The 21,266-nt window shown below is 40.2% G+C and overlaps 2 protein-coding genes across 6 annotated transcripts; one reads left to right on the forward strand and one right to left on the reverse strand.

Annotated features, from left to right (window-relative positions):
* Window positions 1–1,562: 1,562 nt before the first annotated feature.
* Window positions 1,563–5,973, forward strand: LOC129584849 (mRNA decay activator protein ZFP36-like). Its single transcript, XM_055477194.1, has 3 exons — window positions 1,563–2,074; window positions 2,937–3,858; window positions 5,373–5,973. Exons 1-3 carry the CDS (start codon window positions 1,970–1,972, stop codon window positions 5,477–5,479), a joined length of 1,134 nt encoding a protein of 377 aa, XP_055333169.1. The 5' UTR covers window positions 1,563–1,969; the 3' UTR covers window positions 5,480–5,973.
* Window positions 5,973–19,777, reverse strand: LOC129584850 (mitotic spindle assembly checkpoint protein MAD2B-like). 5 transcript variants are annotated; one of them, XM_055477198.1, is made up of 10 exons: window positions 19,614–19,777; window positions 19,375–19,496; window positions 18,864–19,072; window positions 18,615–18,703; window positions 18,244–18,317; window positions 17,708–17,803; window positions 17,537–17,648; window positions 16,750–16,848; window positions 11,597–11,630; window positions 5,973–6,285 (listed from the first exon to the last, which is right to left on the reverse strand). In XM_055477198.1, the coding sequence occupies exons 1-7, from the start codon at window positions 19,687–19,689 to the stop codon at window positions 17,571–17,573; spliced, it is 744 nt and encodes a 247-aa protein (XP_055333173.1). In that variant the 5' UTR covers window positions 19,690–19,777; the 3' UTR covers window positions 5,973–6,285; window positions 11,597–11,630; window positions 16,750–16,848; window positions 17,537–17,570. The 5 variants fall into 5 exon arrangements, with proteins under 5 accessions (XP_055333173.1, XP_055333172.1, XP_055333171.1 ...); XM_055477196.1 differs by lacking the exons at window positions 5,973–6,285; window positions 11,597–11,630 and adding exons at window positions 13,017–13,826; window positions 14,305–14,406; XM_055477197.1 differs by lacking the exon at window positions 11,597–11,630.
* Between the last annotated feature and the right edge of the window lie 1,489 nt (window positions 19,778–21,266).

Below are 21,266 nucleotides of genomic sequence, written 5' to 3' on the forward strand. Positions count from 1 at the left end.
CCACTACTCTGTACAGTTAAATTCAATGCTCTTATAATGTGTAGGGCGTATTGTACATTAAGATTAAAGCGAATTTTGTAGATGACATGAAAAAATAAAACAAATTATAACGGAACAGCTATAATTATTTAGTTAGTATATATGCGGTATATTTTTACAAAAGTTTAAACTAAACTACCATTTATGTATATATATTGCTCGTGTCTCATTTGTGAAAGTGCTATAATAATATAATCACTGTAATAAAAATTACCAGTACAAATTACTGATAGTTTCACGGCATACAAGTAAACACCGAATCAGTATTACAAGAAATATGGAATTTATATATCTTTATATCGCCGTTTTAGCCTTTTGGCCTTTTTACAAGTACATCACGGTATGCACGAATGTCATGAATCGCGAGGTTTCATCATTATTGTTAACAACTAATAACAGCGGCTGACCCGTTGTAAATTTGTGAATCATCTTGACTGAAAAGAAAACTACCTTCTTGTGTGTAAGTGCTAATGAGTGCATTCTTTTTACAGCAGTGCTGACGAAAGCAAAAGGTTGCATTTTAAATAATTACTACATCGTACAGCAAAAATGGAAATCGTTGGTTATGCTGGGCACATCCGATGCGCTGTTTAAATGCGTAGCATTTTTTAGCCACAACTCAGCTGATTACCGACATTTACACAATTCCACTTTGGAAACATCAAGAAATGTGATCAGTTTAGTTACATAAACTTACCGGCAGGTGTCTAAGGCGAAAGAAAAACTACACATTCAGTGTTGTATTTGTAAGTCGGCATTCACATCAACTTCCAAAATAAATTTCCAGTTTGCAAGCAGCTGCTCTGTAGACTTTTTAATCTATTTCGTTCAAAAGATATTGAAAATTTCAACATAATAAAAATTTCCGGGACATTACTTACCCTTGCGTCATTCTCTGGTGTTATGAGCCAGTTTTTCAGTTGTTTTTTTGTGGTCTGCGCAATAATTGTAAGGCTCTGTAATTTTTGATAAAACAGTATTTCGATTGAAATTCATGATGTTATTATAATATTATTATGTTCGCATGGTTTTCCGCAGTTATAGCTATATAGAAATACTTAAAGTAAACGCTTTATCTACATAAGCTGGGAATTGATCCGGTGACCGGCACCAACTAACCAAAAGTCCAAAAGTATAAGATATTTTAACCATAAAATGATTGCCACAAATAATGGGATATTCATTTACACTACCATAACAGAAAGACTTAACCTTTTTTTTGCATTTGTTCAATATTTTCTGGCTTTCTGTCCTTCCTTACTTAAGTACTCTATTTTCGTTTCGGAAGTTCACAAATTAAAGTTAAGAATTAAATCCAAATTTTGGCATTACCATCCACTTGCCCGTGTGGCTTTCCATGTATTGTGTCACATGTGACTCGCCACAGCAGCAGGCGTGCAAACGTTATCCAATCGCAACGTTGCCAGTTATCTGCCCACCCAAAAATGGGCCGGCCAACAGTGGTGTAATGCTTCGCTACTATCCGAGGTACAAAAGCGCGCGTGTTATTTCACGAAGCCGGGCATTGCTAAAAAGCGTAACCAGTTCTCCTGTTTGGACTTCTTCCATTTTTATGTTTGATAACTTTGACGAAAAGTGTTATTATTTGTTACATACGATAAAATACCCTTGCTGTTTGTTGGTTGCAGTTATAACCTTATGCGTTGACTGTTTGAGCCTCATTTGATCTACTTTTCCCTTTGCCGTGTTGCAAAGCAAATCCGTTTGCCGGTGCTGATTGAAGCCTCTATGGAACCGGTCTAAATTTGTATTGCCGTTGCCGGTTGCATTCGTACAGCGCGCTTCATAATAAATTGACCAACTGTTTTGTGTAACGCGGATTAATTTTGCGCTGGGATTGCATATATATTCATCTGTTTCCCTAATCTGGTTGTTATCAGTTGTAAAAGACCATCCGAGCAGCTCACAAATGGGCAATCCAAGCCGGCAGTTTCCTTCGACATCCAGCAATGGATCGCTTGTTGACGAACAATCCCGTTTCTGGTTGCCTAACAGTGTACCCGCATCACCGACCGTAAGTGCCGCTGTTACGTCGTTACACTGGTAACCGCACACACACAAACACACACTCGTAGCGCATCTAATTGTACATTCTGACCAGTTAGCAGCGAACATTCGTTGAAAATTTAATGTGCCCTTCGCTTTAATCATGTCATGTGAGCCGCGTAGGGACGATTTCTGAGGATAGATTTGTTTCTCGGTTGTGTTTTCGATTCGATTTTCAGATTACATATTCCGATAAGTAAATGCGCCGCTACACTGGCTGCAGTTGTCGTGGGTATGTATGCGTTGCTATGAGTCATCGTTGCGCAGAAGTTCACAAAACGCAGGCGAAACATCTCTGCCATTGTGACGTTAATAGCAAAGTTGAGTAACGTGAAACACAAAAGCAGCTTATTTTTAGCGTAAACCCTTTTGTCCTTTACGGTTTTAAGCACTTTTGTATGGAGATGGTATTCAAAACCTTCCTTAGCTGTTCAAATAAGTGGCCTGGTAAGCTAATAAAAATACGGTCAGAACGGAAATACTATGCGGCCAGATTGCCAGTGAGCAAAAATCACCCTCGACCAAAAGGTCCAAAATATGAAAAGACATGATAGTTTTTTTCTCGCCTATAACACGGCACGTCGATTAGGCACGCGCTCTGGCAAACAGCAATAAATGTTCCTTCGGTTATATGTGCGAGAAGAAGCAACGAACAGGATGACGTGCCATGTTTGTGACCTGTTTTCTGGCAAATCCTAATGATCATACCGATAGCCAGTGCCAGCGCTCGGTTGCTATAGCCAGGCAGCGCAGTGCCGGGCGCTGTCTTTTATGCAACTACTTGTCAGCTGATCAATGGCTTAACGGGCTGTCTTTGTTCCTTTTTATAGAAAGCGCCGACAAATGCGGTGCCCTATTTCGATCTATACGCGCCAGCGAAGCCGATGCCCGGCACCGGTCAGCGCGATAGCCATTTGCTACAGCAACAGTCCCGCCGGCACTCAGTGACCGCATCAGCCGGAAGTCCGGTGCTGTCGTCGCATAAACTGTACAGCAGGAACAATTACGATGCCGTCTTTGTGGATCTGGACGACACCGACACCAGCAGCAATTCCACCGCCTCGCCGACCATCCACCGCAAAATTGGCCGCTCCCGTAGTGATCCCATCGCGCCGGTCGCTCTGCAGTCGCCGGTGCCGCAGTCCGGCACCATCCAAGCGAGCCGCTACAAAACCGAGCTGTGTAATACCTTCGTGGAAAACGGGAAATGCCGCTACGGTGAAAAATGCCAGTTTGCCCATGGACTGGATGAACTGCGCAGTATTGCGCGTCATCCCAAGTATCGCACGGAAAAATGCCGCTCCTTCCATACGACAGGTAGCTGTAGCTATGGCCAGCGCTGCCATTTCATCCATCTTGAGCCGCACGGCCAGTTGTCGTCGTCGTCGTCTTCCCACCATGATTACCCAAGCGTTCCGCTGACTGCGCCGGCTGCCAGCGGAAATGCCATCATTTCTCAGCCGCCTGGATCGAAGTTCGTTCACAATCCCGCAGCAGCCGCATTGGCACTGCAGCAGGCTGCAGGCGCCGGACGACCACGGGCTGTTTCGCTAAGTGCGTTTTCACATCCGATTCCAATTGCAAACGGCTTTATTGCCGACCACCATGCTGAACTGGGTAGCTGCTCGGATAGCCGAACGACGAGCATCTCCTCGGGATCATTCCCGTCCACTCCGCTATCTCTGTCGCCGGGTGTCGATGGACACTGCCATTCGTGGTTCACGGCTCATCAAGATTTTCCTCTTGGATCATGTGAGTATCCTCGTTTTATGTGCGAGTAATTTTCTCTTTCTGGAAATGTATTACGTAGTGTGGATTATGCATTCGCAAATAGCGGTACTTCTTGAATAGTAATTGCTATTTTCTAGATTCTTATTATTTTAAATAACCCTTAAAATTTGTTTGAATTTAAATTTAGTTTCCTTCCTTATGGCTTATTAAAAGTTAGTAATAAAAACATTTCAGTGAGATCAGCTATACGCAGAAGAAACGCTACGGCAATCTGTGCCAAATCGATTGCAGTTTATTTATTGCATAATGAGTTGAAACTTTAATTTGATCATCAGATACGGTTTTCGCGCCGCTTTCCGCTTTAATGCGTCTTCGTTTTCAGTGAGATAATGACATGGTTGTCGTGTTCTCGTGAACGTCCTAGCCGTTCGATCTAGGTTATTACAGAATATTTTTTGATAACTACATCAGTTTTTTGGATTGTCTGTTTTGTCTGGACCTGCGTGGACAGATTTGAGTTAGATTTGAACAGTGTGTTGCGAAAAAGCAGGTTACGATTGGATGATTGTGTAGTAGCGCAGTGCCAGTTTGTCTGTCGAGTTTTATGTTAACTTTGGACTTTTTGTCTAGTTCAACGCAGTGTCGAAAGCTGTGTGCTGATATTCAGATAATAATTTTATGGCTTGGGACAAAGTTTATAATTCTGACTCAATAGTGCAGTGGGTAAACAACATTTGTACGTTGGGCTTTCGGTTATAATGGTAGTTTCAAGAAAATGATTATTATGCAGCTAGTCCGAAGAATTTTATTAACCAATTTTGGGAGAAAAAATGCTGGCAGTCCTTATTTTGTGTACATGAAAATTTAATAGGAATAAGGCAATTATGCTGTATAATGTAATGCACATCAACATAACTTTTTAGCACAGCTTGATGTCAATTTGGTGTTCTGGTATTTGCAACGCATGAGTGATGCGAAATTGTAGATAGCCGATGTTGACAGCTTTACTATATGATCATCGAATACAGCCGGGCTCAGAAATGGTGCAAAATTTTTGAGGCGAGGCGTTCCAGTTTTTATGACGAGCAAAAGTTGGCTGGTTTCTTTGTTGTCAATTGCAATTTAGCGTGTTACAGGTATCCATAAACCAAGAGTGAATTTATAATTATTTTCGTTTTGTTGCTCGGCCAAGGGCGATAATTAATAATAAAATTGACAACTAGTAATTATTCGGGAAATGTTAGCTGAGAAATTCTACAACTTTGCGTTGTATAATGCCGTGGCTGCCGGGCACATTGCATATCATTTTTTTCCGCTGATGACATCAGTAGCATCCGGCCATGGTTGTGGTTTTACTAGGCGATGTTATTACGAAATAAATCGGCGGTGGCTGTTGGATAATACAATTTGCGAATGCATAATCGTCTCATTTCCCAAAAGGCACATAAATTTCCGCTGTAGCTTTCGATTCCGTTTCTTGTTAGCGTGGTGTATGTGAGAAGTTTGTTGTATTACGTTTAAATTGTTGGTTGCAGTGTCCGGTATTGATGGATTGGGCAGTGTCACGGAGGAATGCGGTGATGTTCCGGGACCATGGACTGTAGCGCTGTCATGCATTAACATTCTGGACCTTGAGGACTAAAAATGATCTTTCACGTGTTATGGCGCCAACAGGAAACGCAATGTTTTTATATTGGAGGACATTTCCCTGTTGTTTCTGTTGCTCAGTGTGTGTGCGTGGTGCATGGGTTTTTTCCGGCGTCGTTACATTGCTGCTCCTCTGCCGCGGACAGGCGCAACTGTTGATGGCTTCGATGATCAAGGATGCGTTTTTTGGGATTTATTCTCATTTTTTTGTATCTGCACATGTTTTGCGAGAATTCTGCCGATAATAATTGAGTTCGCGTTTATTCTTTACTGGCGCATAATAATTATTAATTTTTTGTTTTTTCTATGCGTTTAGTTCACTTTTAATATTAGCCCATAGATTTATTTGTTATCAAATTTGATGATGAAATTTGATACTTGAGTATTGTCTGTCTCTCTCAATCCAAATGCCTATGTATTATTTTATGGTTATATGTCTGATTTTTTATGGATGCATCGATATTATGTAAATGAAAATGATTGGCCTTCCGTTTATTGATTTTCTTCGCCGCTGAGCATGTCAGTATTACACACAGCCCTACACACACTACTGCAAACGCAAGATCGAGGGGTCATAAACGAAATTTAGCCGCGACAGAAATGCGCACCACCCTAAAAGCGCTGATAGTGTGCAATTTATTCCCCACAAAGTAAACAAAATTAGAACAAATCTGTATGCACAAATTTTTATTACGATTACTCCATGTCTTTTGAGCAACTTGAGTCACCTGGGCCGGAAAAACAGAACATTTTGGCGTTTTACTGTTGCATAATGCACAGTGAAGTGATGTACATCCAGCTCTGTAACGAAAACAAGTTTACCCAGCGAAAAATGCAGATATGTAATAATTGTGTATACACATACGTTCTAAACTTCTAATGCTACATGAATATATCTCTTGTGTATATGTGCCACTGGTCGGCTGATAATGCACGAGCAGCTATTACTTAAGTTTGAAGGTGCCTCTCTAACGATTTTTGGCAGCTAGCACTGCCACACAAGGACCGGTTAAATGCCGAGTGTGTTGCCGAGAAAGTCAGATTATTGAGAAGGGGAATTAAAGTACCGGAAAGGCATTGACGCTGCTATCAATTCCTTTGTATAGAACGACGATCATGAAAGTATATTACGACTGCACTAAGGTTCTTATGATCGTATCGTTACCGAAAATGGGTAGGGTCATCCATTGCAAACTATTGGTTCGGAAACCGTATCAATATGCGTTCCAAACACACAGTTTCCTGTCCGAATCAATTCTAAACTGCGCACGCGGGTGAAATGCTTCGTAAACAAGTCACATTTTCGTCCGTTCCAGGTAGTTAAATTAAGAGTGCTTACACTAAATATACTTTTCATTTCCGCACGATTTTCCACTATTCAACCTAAAAATACCGTTTTGTTACATTTGACCGCAAGCAATAAAGGACACGCCAGGTATAGTGTAGACTTTTATGACTTTAAAAACCAAGCAGAATTATTTTCAGGACACGTTGTATTATATCATCAAATGTAAACTATGCAGCGATCAATAATCAAAAAGCCCATGACGTTTACAGTTCATATTGACACATGAGGTAGAACAATCTCTTACGTGGAGAAAAGATGCCTGTGCCAAATGCACAGACGTCGTTGCAGTAAAATATTTTCTACTTATGATTATGCACAGCTATGTCAGTGACATAAGCGTTGGAAAGAAGCTACCATTAATTTACATGGTCACAAAAACGCTATGTTCCAACTTAACAACATACCGCAGCAAACACGTTTATTGTGCACTGTAACAGTTACTATGCCGCAGGCTCTCACTCTGTGCCGCAAGCTTCCGGCTATCGATGATATCGTTAAGGTAGCGTTGAGAAAATGTTCTCTTTGTTGGCGGTCAGCGTTCTTATTCATCGGCAATCAAGTAATTTATATACCAGGTTTACACATTTCACTCTACACTAATCGGATGCGGGTTGCAGCGGGAATATGTATGAGTAAGCATCGTAATTCGGGTCATTATTTGTTATTACCAGCTGCCACTATGCCAGGCCCGGCATTAAACAGCAAAACGAGTCAGCATTATCAGGAACGGTAATTCGTTGAAACACAAACAGAAAATGTCCTACACGATACATGTGTGTGTGGCTGTGCACCTCCATCGGCAGCCCGCATCAGTACAGTGTGTATACTGCGCTATCCTCTATCGATTACAATGCTGCGTGACAGCATGATAAAACTGTAAACTAGCAGGAAGTCATATTTTTTGCGGGCATTTTTGACAAGGAGAATGAGAAAGAGTTATGATGTGTAACTAAATCAAAGCAATATGTGTGCACAATGCTAAGTGCGCACAGCTGTTTTCTGGGTAACATACACAGTACACACAAGTATTACACAACCGCGTAATCGCTAATTTTATGGAGCAAGTTGAGCGCCAAACATACATACTGCTTTTTTTCCCGACCACTGATCATCTCTTCCTCCTGACGCGCTGTGCCACTTTTTTCTTCCTTGACTACACATGACAGTGTTATTATTACTGTGTGTGTATGCCGCATTTGATTTTTTTGCTGAAACCTCTCTGAGTCCTGCTTGACTGCATTCAATCACCCCACGCGCAATTCGCGGTAAAACTTGTGCGTCTGGTATTCCCGCTGGTTACCGCGGGGTCCAAAGAGTAGGAAATATGGGCGTCATATTCATGGGAACGCGCTGTTTATTTCTTCGCAAACATACGCATGCGCTTTACGTCCTGTGTGTATAAATATGTTGCGCTTTCTCCGCACGAGTCAGTCTTACCGTATCGGTTGGCTACAAACACACATACACACACACACAAAGAAAAACATGTATCCATTTTTTGCGATTACGCAGTTGACATGCCACTTGGAATATACACCAATACTGATCATTAAGACTACTATCAGCTGGCTGCAGTTTTTTTCTGGGTGGTAAGCAGGTTTTTCCGACTGCTTGATTATTCATGCACAGCGCCACTGTACGTGCGTACAGTTGTCGAGTTATATTGGGCGTTCGGTCTCTCTTTTCGCTTTGTGGACCATTTCGTCAACAAGGAAAAAACATATATCAGTCGTTCTTCAATTTCCGCTTGATTGATATATGCACATAGGGGTGGTATTTTGAGTAAAATGAGCATACACAGCAAACCACGTTTTCACACTACGTGCTCTTTGTTGCTCTTATTCTTTTGTAATGGATCCATAAATATTTTGACAATATCCAAACACTACACAGCTGATTTGCCCGAACCGTGTGGGCTATTTTTTCTCTACTTTCTTCTTGGCTCCAGTCATGTCTAAACATACTTACTATCGGCTCACCGCTGGTGTAAAAGTATGAAAGGTTGCACAAGAAAGCCGTTAAACTATTAACACTCACTCTCCAGTTTTGCAAAATACTAGGTGTAAGCGTATATGAATACTCTACTTTTGTGATGCACACCGGCTTTTCTCTCTTGGCTTATGTAATAGTTATTGCACATCCTGATTTGCAAGCAGCTGGTACCGCTGAATTTAATTACAGGTATTACCGACTTTATACGGCAGAACAACACAATGTGGGCACTGGGCAATTCCGCTCATCAATGATTTACACACACATACCATCGTACGGATGAAAAATATTTAGTAGTATATTTTAGTTCCACATTAATCTCGTAGTTCATAGTTTAGTACTGCGTAATTACTTTTCATGTGGTATTGATAGCCTAGCCTGCAATTATTGAGATATGCTCCGATGGCTTTCCATACTGCACATACACAAAAATATATGCGCTATCGAAAGCAATGCCGATCGCAAGTGTATCGTAAAATGTTTTTTACTAGGAATCCTGTGTGCCCTAGTTCTAGCATAAACGAATCATGCAATGTCATATTCATAAGGTTACGAAGATACACCGCACAGGGGCTTTACAAACGCTATCGATCGGTCGTAACTTTTCTAATTTGGGAGAAAGCCGGATCGCGATGTTACCGGCTAACTGCGGAATCGCGTGAGCAAAACATGCTATGTTGTAAATCACATGTGACCTCTAGAGAGAATGTTTTTCGTCCGCTCCGAGTTACTCACTTGTAGAAAAAGCGTATGAGATTACAGGATTGATTAGAAAAATGAATCCGCAGCTTCTCCAGAAAACCCATCGACAAGCAAAAGGGTAATTACAATTGACATTAACTTTTGCACTCAAAGGAAACAAAGAGCAGTACTTCAAACTTTTTTTATGGAATAACATACATGACCAATGACAGCTGAAAAATAAGCATTTTATTTTCATAAAATATTCAAGCAGTTGCGCACCAGTCCCAGGTGTATTTCTCTGTCAATTAATGAGTTAGGCAAATAGAAAGTGCATTTCGCAAGCATGCATGGCATTAAGTATGCATATATGTTGATTTTGCCTCGGGTAACCGAATAACGTAAAACCAGCATAATCAAGTTTAAGTCAGCGAACACTTAACGTACATGCAATACGCCTACAAAAAAGCAAATACATTTTTGCTGAATATGGAATAACGATGAAATCCGTTACCGAAATTCTGGGGAAATGCCTACTAGCTAAGAAAAAGGTAAGCATACATATTCACATGTACGGTTAACCGCGAATGACTGGTATTGTCGCTAGCTAATCGACTAACCAATAAAAATTACGTAAGAATAACAAACACAGTGAAATATTCTATCTGTACATATTTACATACGCAGATACGCTGATGCATATACTGTTATGGACCGCGGGTATCGCAAGAATTCAAAGCGAAGTACGCGCGGAAGAATCAATGGCGGCTACAACACACATATCTGTACAGACACACTGCGTTCCCGTCTCGAAACCGTTTTCCCAGTATACACTTAAAAATCACTAATCAGAAAAGTGATGTGCTTGTATACTGTGTAAATCTTTTTAATCTAGTAATCTTCTTCTGATAGTTCTCTCTACTTTGCTTCAGCGGCAATCGGCAACTGCGCCACTGCGCTCACAGTTCCACCAATCTTTTCTACTCCCACGGCCAATGCATGCATCATTACGATTTTTAGCCAGTGAAAAATGGCTTGACATAGTTTCACGGACAGTTTAAAACATCAAACTGGACTCGAATGATCCAGCTGCCTGCGCCATAAGATGGCACTTAAGCATATTATCTAAGAAGAAAAACTCTTGTCACAAACAATTTGCTTTACTGATAATTTCTGTCGCAACCAATTCCAGCAATATAAAAAAGTGAGTAGTTGTATTATGTACATATTTAATGCGAGTGGTCTAACATTGCTTGCTTTTATAATCCCGCGTAAATTACAAACAGTAATTACGGCAGCCGGCAGATACAATCTACACCCGCATGGTGTAATCAAGCGGCGAGTCACTATGTTACTCATACTTTGCAGATAAAGTTCATCGCTGCATCATCTGGAGATACAGTAAACATCACAATTCAGCAGTTGCTACTGCTAGCAGTCAAAACCACTAGAGCCAAAATGTCTTACACAACGTGCACCAATTCACAGTTGTTAGTTGAAGGTACCGAAAGTATAGAATTAATTAATTCCCACAAAAATAAAGACAAATCTAGGTCCGCATTGTGTATATAACTACCCATATATGGCTTAAATTGGCTGTGCAGATAAAGCAAAACACGGAAAACAATCTATTGACAATTCAGAGTATACATTTCCTTACAATAGGCGGAAGACCTTTTACTCTCTTTCGCGATGACGACGCTAATATAAAGAGCAATTAGCAGTCGCGTGTTACTCTGACGATATCACACCGAAGGGTTAATCTGGAATCAGTGCCTCATTGAAATCCTAGTAATTTACCCAAATCAGCCTATACACATATATGCCGCTGTTGCTATACATAGGCAGATCTTTTGTCGCGTGTGTGATCCCTCGCGCTCTGTGCCCTAAACCTAGTTATATTCTCACACCGACCGAGAGGAATAGAAAAGCGGAAACTAGCCACAGATGTATCGCCACATCACTGGGTGGCATCTCAGGTTCCACGTCATTAAATTAATTGTTGGCAAATAAGATTTATGCGTTTCCTGGACAAGGAAGTCAACAAATACATTCGGTATCCTATTCGGGCTTATTGTCCTATTCCCATACCGTTCGGCGCTCGCTGCTCTTTTGCGCGGAATCCCTGCATACAGAAATACACAAACGTCAGTGCCCTGAAACACACTAGGATATAATGGGCAAGCAGACAAAATTATTCTAATATTCCCTTTTATTTAAGTATAAGGACAGTCGCATAAGCGTTATCAGTGCGATCGCACGAAATATTATCTGTCTACTGTGGAAGCATAGTGCAAACAAAAATAAAGTATTCGATATTCGCACCAAAAATCAATTCCACCCAGCTCACACCGGTACCGTTCTCTTAACGCATCATCCCAAATGTCTTGTTCCGCTCTTTTTTGTTAAATACTTGTATTTCACATTCCAAATATGTGTTAAATTCAAGTATTTACAGGTTATGTTTACTTATTGAAACACGCATGCGTAAAACATCCCACCGCACCAGAGACACCGAAGAGATAAATAAATGTAAAATATATATAATAGTGCGGGATATATATATATATATATATATATATATATATATATATATATACATAATAGTACTTTCAGAATTTTTTCGGGATATTTAATGTATTTTATCGCTAATCTGTACAAATAAGTAATCGCAGAGTTGATAGCAAAGGCGTATCAGATATGAAAACATACAAAACACGCATGTTACAATGGCCAAATTACCGCTAAAAATACCCCGCAGCGAGAAGGTACGCGGTCAGAACAAAGGAATTCTATTACAGTAGTGCGCCACCTAAATGCGGCATCATCATACGGTGTACGTAGCGTGGTATAAATTTGCGCCGGCGTGTCGTATTTAACCATATTACAAGGCCGGACGTCGCTATTGCTCATTTGGGAATTCTTAATGATATTGAATTAATTTATGTGGCATGGTCTCTAGCATCATTTTATTCGCTCCACAGCTGAAATGGATATTAGATACGTCTAGTTAATGAGGCAAGCCACTACCTATCATGCTGGTGTCACATTTTATGGTAGTCCATAATTGCAAGATTTTGCCGACAAAATGACCGCTCCGCTAAGCGCTAATCTACCACGCGAGAACGAGAAAACCCTTTTTCGAACAAAACAACATGGATAAGCACTCCTGCATCGCGTACATAACAGAAAACTATCGATTGAACCATAGAGGTTCCATAGTTCCCTCTACGATTTAACTGCAAATGGATTTATGTTGGCAATATATATAAAAATATAAAAAGCAAGAAAAAAAAGGATATAAAAAGCAATCTCCGGTAAATTATCTGAGGAATCTCGATTTACTATAACTATTAAGTCTTCATAAAAAAGTAAAGTCATCAATTTTTGTATGAAATTAATGCGAAGTGTACTCTAAAAATCGTTTGCTCTGTAGACTTAATCAGAATTCGGTAAAGCTATTTGTTTTTCGTTTAAATGCATCATGCACACCACCATGAAAAGAAAGAACCACGCGAAAAATTACTCGTAATAACTATCCGTTACCGCAAAACGAATAACAAAATACTTTTGTTGGGATGTTATCACTGAGTAGTAACTATGGTTGCAAAGCATTTCCTGTACGTGTAGTACACGTTCGCTGAATTTCCTATTTAAACTGAAAAGGAAAGATATGGCAACCTTCCAATAATACAAACTAAACATGAGATTTTGTTTATCGGTGACCGTGTAGCATACGAACTACGAAGCGCAGTGTGTGTCACTATATGCTATGACGTCAACGCGTGTTGGCGATTTGACAGAAAGGAAGCGATAATTAATGTTGTAAGACAGATGTAATGATTTTTAGTTCAATGTTCTGGAATGTGAGCGTCCATGAACAAACGTGGTTAATGATTGGAAAAATGAGCGACATATCCAGCTGTGTTATAAGAAGACGACTGCCACAGCCGAGCGACCGTGGATTGTGCCAAAGAAATCGTGTATACCGTAGATTACAGAATTTGCTGTACAACCCGGGAAAAATAATACCGTTTCTGAATTCAAATAATCTGAGAACTCCGCGAAAAATCAATGCGACATCAGTGGGTAACCGTTTTGATTACAAAATTGATACGGTTTAAAACAGAATTCACATTTACTGAGTGCATCAACTGCACTAGACACTTGTTTATCACACATCTACATTACCTTTGAAATATATTTTTATATCGCAGAAAGTGATGCGATGACATATCATCAAAACATTAACATGATCAAGTTAAACAAAAACCCATTTTATAGCGTTCTCAAAAGGCTCCATACCGCAATTGTGAACAATCTGCAAACAAAACAATTAAATGCTCTTTCGGTTATCACGTTGACCAGGCTATACCGAAAATATTAACAGACCATTTTAAGATATCCAAAATGTACTCGTGTTTAATGACTTCATACAATATCAACATCATCGCTAAAAATATAGCGCGTTTGTTTGAAACAGGTAAATATAGACAAACAATGCCTAAGTTGAATTTTTAACAAATTTTCTTTGACCTGTGCCGGCGTGACAACAAGATGGCCTAGATGGCAGTTTCGATCCATCGATGTCAGAAGCTGATAATGTTATACACTGTAAACTCCTCTTTCTAAATGTTGTACAAACTATCTTATCAAACATTTTTGTTGTACACAAGACACCTATATTTTTGCCAACCGGGTCGATAAAACTGCGCATGCACCAGGTGGTGTTTATTCATCCAAGCCGTTAATTTTAGAACATAATTTCGTTCTAGCCAGTAAATCGCTGAAAAATTCACCATTGATTCCGCCGATTGACAAGCTAAGCCATAGTGCAATCATCCATGAATTCTCTTCCGCTCTCCTCACTTATATGGTATCAATCGTTTATGATCAAGTCGCTGAAAAAAGCCAACTTATGCATAATAAAACTTATTTTTAGACTTTCACCGCATGCATGCATGAGAAATTATACATTATTGGATACATCCTATTGTGGTTACATTTGTGTCATTAAGATTTTGTGTATGTGGTTCTTATCGTAAATTTGTTACTAAATGCGTGATAACAAAAGAATGCGGATCATACAACCCATAAATTTTCAACTGAAGCAGCTATTTTCATCCTTCGATGCATGGGCTATCCAAAATATGCCAAGCGTATAAACATTTTCACCATCATTGCATCATAAGGAAAAAAGTCGGTGAAATTGATATAACTGTTAACGTATAATAGCCACCCATGTCGATACATACAAGTGACACAACCACCCCGCGGCTATTTAGGATAAGGTGGAGTTTTTGCTCATGTTCGGCTAAAACGCTAAGCCAAAATTACCGGAAATGCTGGTATCAAATTTACTATGCTTAGTGTTGTGGCTCTAGCGCAACACGTGACCCTATGCTTTCATTCCACCGCGACTATAATCAACAAAACAGAAGTTAGAGCTAAACTCAATCACACAAAATTACAAAAAACCGTAGTTAAAAAAATTTCTCAAGACAAAACATTATTACGATGCCATTATTTCGCACCAAAAGAATCTATAAACAGTCGGACAGCACGATCTACCCAGTAGATGTGCTGCAAAGTCCGCGTTATCAAGCCGCTTTCCCACAACCGGCGTCATAAGTTTGATAAGAAAATTTTAACGCGCTAAAACAGCAAGTGGCAATTTAATTTTACAAAACTGCGGAAAATACTGTACCAAACCTAGGCGGATTCCCAACCGTATTTTACAAAGATTCCCATTGAACCGGCCTCTCGTGCCAGAAAATTAACAAGCGTGAGCCACAACTTAGCATCGATTTTGGCATGACAATGTTTGTGTTTACAGGTCCATCGACCAAGGGATCGTCTTGAGGGTATAGTCAAAACCGTTTAAAAAAGCCCCGGTTAAACGCAACAAATTCCCTTTTCCCCATGTCAGGCATTCGGGCTAAAAACCGCTTAAATAGTAGCTAACGATCCCGTCACACGATTACCCTGGTGCCACAAAACACAGGCCCACTTAAGCATCCAGGGAGAGGCCGTTCCTGACAGCCATTTGGCAATCACCACGGAAAAGAGATGGTATAGCATCCCTTGAGATTATCCATGTTGCCTTAAATTCCATCCCATAAGACACTTGCACCAACATCGCTCATATTACATACTTGCTGCATCCCGGAAGAACATTTAATGGATAACTTAGTCCTACATGCATTGAAGTACTCTTCAACTGAAACTGACTGACAAGTATCCGTATGGAGCTACTCGCTGGGTTCGGCATTTTTAAAACTCATGTACAAGAAATATCACAATTTTAAAAACATATGAAGCATAATTTTCTCTTGTCCTTAGCCTGAAGTTAACTTCGAAAAAGTTATCATCAGTTTATTGAAATGTTCACAAGCCGGCTTGTCTCCTAATGGAATATTTTGTCACACTGTCACACGCCCTGCGCCAACACGCATTGTTTTTAAAAACTCATGCATCGCCAAATTATGTATTTCACTGCAAACGGGTGTTTTCAGGAAGCTTGTTTTCGGGGGACTGATCTGTAATGGCTGTCTAATTAGATCGATTTACGGCTGATCAAAACTAATCTGGCAATCAAAGCCCACAAACACAGCCAAATTTACAACTTCCAAGAACGTGAAAGGCAAAAAAAGTGCAGGAGGCATGGATCCAGAACCGCATTACTTGGAGTCAAACAAAGGCCAAATTGTTTTCCGGATGATTTTATGACTAGCACGAAAATTGCTCCGTCGCATCCGGTAAGAAAACAAAAAAACCCATTAATCCAATCTGCCTGCATTCGGACAGGAAGTACTGTACCAGCAATTACACGTTAACAACCTTATACCTGAGCCTTGTCTGAGACTGAGAGTATAGGTCCCATTTGACCATTTCATTGATAGAAAACTAACTAACTTACAATACGCAATTTTCGTGACCTTATTATTAACAGTACTTGCTGTTGCAATCCCTTCGTAATTTAAGACAGAAACTTCGTTGTACTTCATTTCATCATGTTTATTCAATTTTTGGCACAAAAGAACACTACTCGTACTCGAAGTACTGTTTTAAATTTAAACGGGAAAGTTATCTGAAAGTGAATTTCAGTTTCGGAATTGCAGACCAAAATTCTCTGTTCTCTGGTTTTATGCAATTTCAAAAGATACGTATTCGCAAGTCATGATATTTTAAACATTCAACCCCACGTGCACCACGAAGTACGTACACAATTTCAAGAAACTTACCGTCATTAACATTTGGATACCATGGTAAAACGCCGACTAAAAAGTTATCTCCATCAAAATGTTGTCTGGACGATGTGGACGTAATGACTAGCTGGCATCCTGTAACAAAAACGTTATCGTCATCTACTACCCTTTTTGCAGGAGCAAAATCCTTTAATCAGAATGGCCATCGACATCGTATCAGCAGACGGAAAACAACATCTCACTACGTAATCAAAGATCAGTAATTTCAGCAATTCCTACAAATCTGATATCTTTTCACGTGTATTTATTACGCGCTCTACAAAGGCTACGCTGATAGAAATGTAGCATAATACACCGTTTGGCCGACAACAAAACGACCAAATTCGTATGACTCCTTCCGCTCTTAATAAAACCTTTGAACAAAATATCGAGACGATCATCAATAGAAAAAAAACCTTCTCAACCTATAACATTTCGTGGTCACTTTTTTGCCTTCGCGCAGAACACTCTGGCACACTGCAGCCATGTAACAACCTGCTATTCCAGTGTGATGTAATGGCACGATGAAAAAAAGAACTTAAGAAAAACGATTACTTGAACTTGAAAATACATCTCTTCAAGCCAATGAAAATTTTGAAAAAAACATATTCGTTGTCTTTCAGAGTGGTTATGAAAATTGTTCCAAACTTTTAAACGAAAATCACATTCATGCTTTCAGACCGCAACTGAACACATAAGTAATATAAATTCTTGACGTAGTTAAACAGTTATAAGAACAGTTATCAATGACAAAGCTGTAAAAACTATTTCGAAATTGTCAAACCTTCAAGATCGATGAAAATCGGCGACGGCCGTACTCAAATCGTTTCCTCGGAAATCTTCGACTTGACGACAGCGTTCAGTTTATTTTTGGCTTCTTCTACATACATTTCTACCTGTAAAATTAAGTCAGTCAGCCGAATTTTTGATTTAACAAAACAACAGACAGCGGTACCGGGCAAACACCCTCAACTGGACCCCGAAGAAGGTGCAAATTGCCTCCCTCTTTCATGCTGCGTTCGCGATCATCCACCACGATCCATGGGAAACACTAAAAGATTCACATAATTGAACACGGTAACCTTCCAGACGTCATATAAAGTTCTAGCAAGCAGATCACAATCAAGGAACAACTGAACTCGGCGAAAAGAGAATTACGCGAACTGCCGTACACTGCCGAATTGTGACTGATTCAGTGAATATTCTAAAACAGGCTCAATCGCTGCAGAAAAGGGTTCGAAAGGCTTCGTTCATTGTACAATTTGTACGCACCAAAAGCAACGTCAAAAAGTGGAAAAACTCAGCTACTCGGTAGCCTACGATGAAGTTATGAATTTTCATAAAAATCTCCACAAAAAATATGGACTTTAGGGACCAGTTAAAGTGTACGGGTTGTGGTATCTCAAATAATTTTTAGCAGTCATGTTTCACAGATTTATTATGCGCTGTTAATTAGCCGATAATCGATGAAGAATTTGAAGACAGGTTTACCGCTGCACTTTCTTGTTCGCTGATTTCCAGCTGCGTCTGGACATCCGTAACAATCTGGAGAGCGCAAGTGCAACCTGAAACCACACTAATGTTTCACTAGTTCGACTTCTAGAATATCGTTTCGCTAAATTAAAATGAATGAAAATTTATGAACATAACATACAGTCGATACGCAAATTGCGAACGCAATAGTTTTGATGCACGATGTCATCACACGCCGGTTCAGAATCTCTGAATCGATCTTGAACGCACAGGTTACACTCAGCAGCTCATTATTTCCAAAAATTCGCAACAGGCATGTGCAAAATCGACCTCAGCGGTATGGTTCAAGGCATATTGTTACCAAATTTGAATTTAACAACGGAACCTACCTGGCGGTAGTGGCTTCAAATATGACTTGCATGCCGCGATTTTCAACATAAACGCTTTCAGAGCTTCTCCAAATTCAAAGTAGAATTTCCTGCAAGCCAAAAAAAAAATTCAACAAACCGCGTAGTTTTCATAGAACTATGACAATCTGTGCAAAAATCGATGGACCACAAGCACAACAATGCGCACTTAATACATATGGTAGCCAAAATTTACACATGCTTGCAGGACGATTACTGTACGACACTTACCGGGAGTCTGACGGTTTATCTGCCATTAGATTGGCCGAAAACTTCTTATCGTCCGGAGCCAGATGGAAGACAAATCGCTCCAGCGGAACTCGACTGTGAGGCGAAAAAATGGCAATCATCAGTCTTCGCACGCTGCCATTATTTATGAACGGTTTAATCCCAGAAACACAATTGGCAACGTATTCCTGCACGGCGGGATGAGAGGCAATCTGCAAAAGAAATCGCTGTTATCTTTTAAAGTAAATGACATCCACGTTTGACGATAAATGATGGCTTAACGCACCGAAAAGGAAAATAATAAATTAATTTGTAAATTATTAAATAAGTGCTGCAACATTTTTCGTACAATCGTGACAGAGTCTGTAGGCCTGACACTATAAATTGTAATGTTAATAATTAATTTACTACAAGCTTCACGCGGTATTTTATTTTTGAAAATGAAAAACAAAAATCACAAGAATTTTCATGTGTGATCTGAAGTTCGCCCAGCCAAAACAATCAAAGCTCTCACCCAAACAGGCACTTCATACTTCTTCTTTCGCTCGAAAATCCCCGATGGGTACAACTCCCGATGATACAGGATGGCGTGGATGGCGATTTCAAAAAATTCGCACAGCAATTCCGGAACGGCCACTGCAACGAAAGATGGGGAACCGTTAGTGAAATATGTATCAGATCTGTTATCTGTATTGTAAGTTTTGCTGCAAAGTATGAAAGTCGTAAAGGAGCTTACGGTCTTAGTCTGCTTACCGTCAACATCAACTTCGAAAGGGACTGGCTCTTTTCGCCCATGTGCTGGATATGCGGATCCGTGTTTGTTAGCCATACTTGTTATAATCGCATAATTCACACGAATTCACTGATAAATCTCGCGAAGCGACGAACAAAAAATGAGATAAAAATTAAGTTCAAAATACTCGTATAGCATTTACCGATTTACGAGCAACAGCATCGTGCATGGAGCGTGTAAGTAGCTGTCGTCTCGAGAAGACTGCCATAGCGCACTCGCATTCGACCGAAAATAACTTCAAATAAGTACACCCTGGGACTCGAGCCTAGTTGGCGGGGCGGCATTGTGGTTTTCTGCCGGATCGTGGCGCGACTGGCGTCGTGCATGTGTTCCCGATCTTTTTAAAGTTTTCAGTGCAGTTTTCTGTTCGCATTTACGAGAATAATTGCAACAGAGTTTTCGTTACGATACCGCGATAGACACTTTCCGAAGCGAAAGCATTGAGCGAGCGGCTGTGACGCTGATTGCAAAACTTAATTCGGGATTGACTTCAGGCGCGCCTGGAATAGAGGCCATTGTGAAGAGAAGTAAGAGAATGTTTCGTGGAAAAAAAACGGTAAGTCAACGGCTGAAGCAAAGGTGCAAAGGCCTTGACTAACACAACGTTTCGCTTTCCAACCGCAGCGCGGGTTATAAAAGGTGATGGTGGGCGGGTGGCCAATGCAGACTGCATGGGATATGGATCGCCGTGCGCTTAGGTTGCGGATGGTGGTAAAAAATTTAAAGCTCAATACTTTTTGGGTCGTATTTTATCGCGCTTGGTCACAGAGGACTTCCTATTCTACGGCGACCCCCCAAAGGATGTCGTCCTGCATTTTGACCACGCCCAAAGTCAGACCGCTGCCCCGACGCAGAAGTGGCTTCAAATCAGAAGGGGTGAAGTCGGTCCCAAAGGACCACTGGGACGTTGGACTACGTCATATATCAAGATTTAAAACGAATTGTTAGTATTAGAGATACTCTGTAGGTAGACTGTAGCTGCACTTGCAGCGCGTTTTTAGAGACGTCTGCTCCAGTTCAAATTTTTCTGCCATTTGTAACACTCTTAAACTTTGCAAAAGATAAAGTTCAAAAAGTGCAAAAGATGTTGGATAGATTGCGTGATCCCGTAGAATTAAATGAATCTTAATTTATTAACCAGTGCACTGGTTAATAAATTAAGATTCATTTAACTTCTACATGACTTTAACATTTAACTTTAACATTTAACTTCGCGCCAAGTTGGTGGTTTCCCTTAAAGCTTCATAAAATTTCTTGTAACCACGTGGTTACAGGAAATTTTATGAAGCTTTAAGGGAAACCACCAACTTGGCGCGACCAGTGTGTATTTCGATGGTGCAGGTCACGCGAAATAATGGTTGTTGTATAGAGTTTCAGAATCTACAGACAGAATACTCGTATAAGTTGTATACTAGTATACAGTATCTAGTTTCTATAATTATTCACTACAGAATGCATCACGGAAAACAATAAACAAATTGAAACTTCGCGGTGCGCTAAGTCAGCATACATGCTGTCTGAGGAAATAAAACAACTGCTTTAAATTTTTATCCGGTGGAGCTGTTCCCTGAACGGAGCGAGGCCACTTCTAGGGTTGATTGATGCTGATCCGC

The sequence above is a fragment of the Paramacrobiotus metropolitanus genome, unplaced genomic scaffold (genome assembly GCF_019649055.1).
Source record: "Paramacrobiotus metropolitanus isolate TYO unplaced genomic scaffold, Prichtersi_v1.0 Parri_scaffold0000015, whole genome shotgun sequence".
In the NCBI taxonomy this organism is placed as follows: domain Eukaryota; kingdom Metazoa; phylum Tardigrada; class Eutardigrada; order Parachela; family Macrobiotidae; genus Paramacrobiotus; species Paramacrobiotus metropolitanus.

Coding starts and splice junctions, on each gene's coding strand:
- LOC129584850 (XM_055477197.1), bottom strand. CDS start 19,689: ATGGCTAACAAACACGGATCCGCATATCCAGCACATGGGCGAAAAGAG. Junction 19,497..19,613: donor TTTCGAAGTTGATGTTGACG/GTAAGCAGACTA, acceptor CTTTCGTTGCAG/TGGCCGTTCCGGAATTGCTG. Junction 18,704..18,863: donor GATAAACCGTCAGACTCCCG/GTAAGTGTCGTA, acceptor TTTGGCTTGCAG/GAAATTCTACTTTGAATTTG.
- LOC129584849 (XM_055477194.1), top strand. CDS start 1,970: ATGGGCAATCCAAGCCGGCAGTTTCCTTCGACATCCAGCAATGGATCG. Junction 2,075..2,936: donor GTGTACCCGCATCACCGACC/GTAAGTGCCGCT, acceptor TCCTTTTTATAG/AAAGCGCCGACAAATGCGGT. Junction 3,859..5,372: donor AGATTTTCCTCTTGGATCAT/GTGAGTATCCTC, acceptor TGTTGGTTGCAG/TGTCCGGTATTGATGGATTG.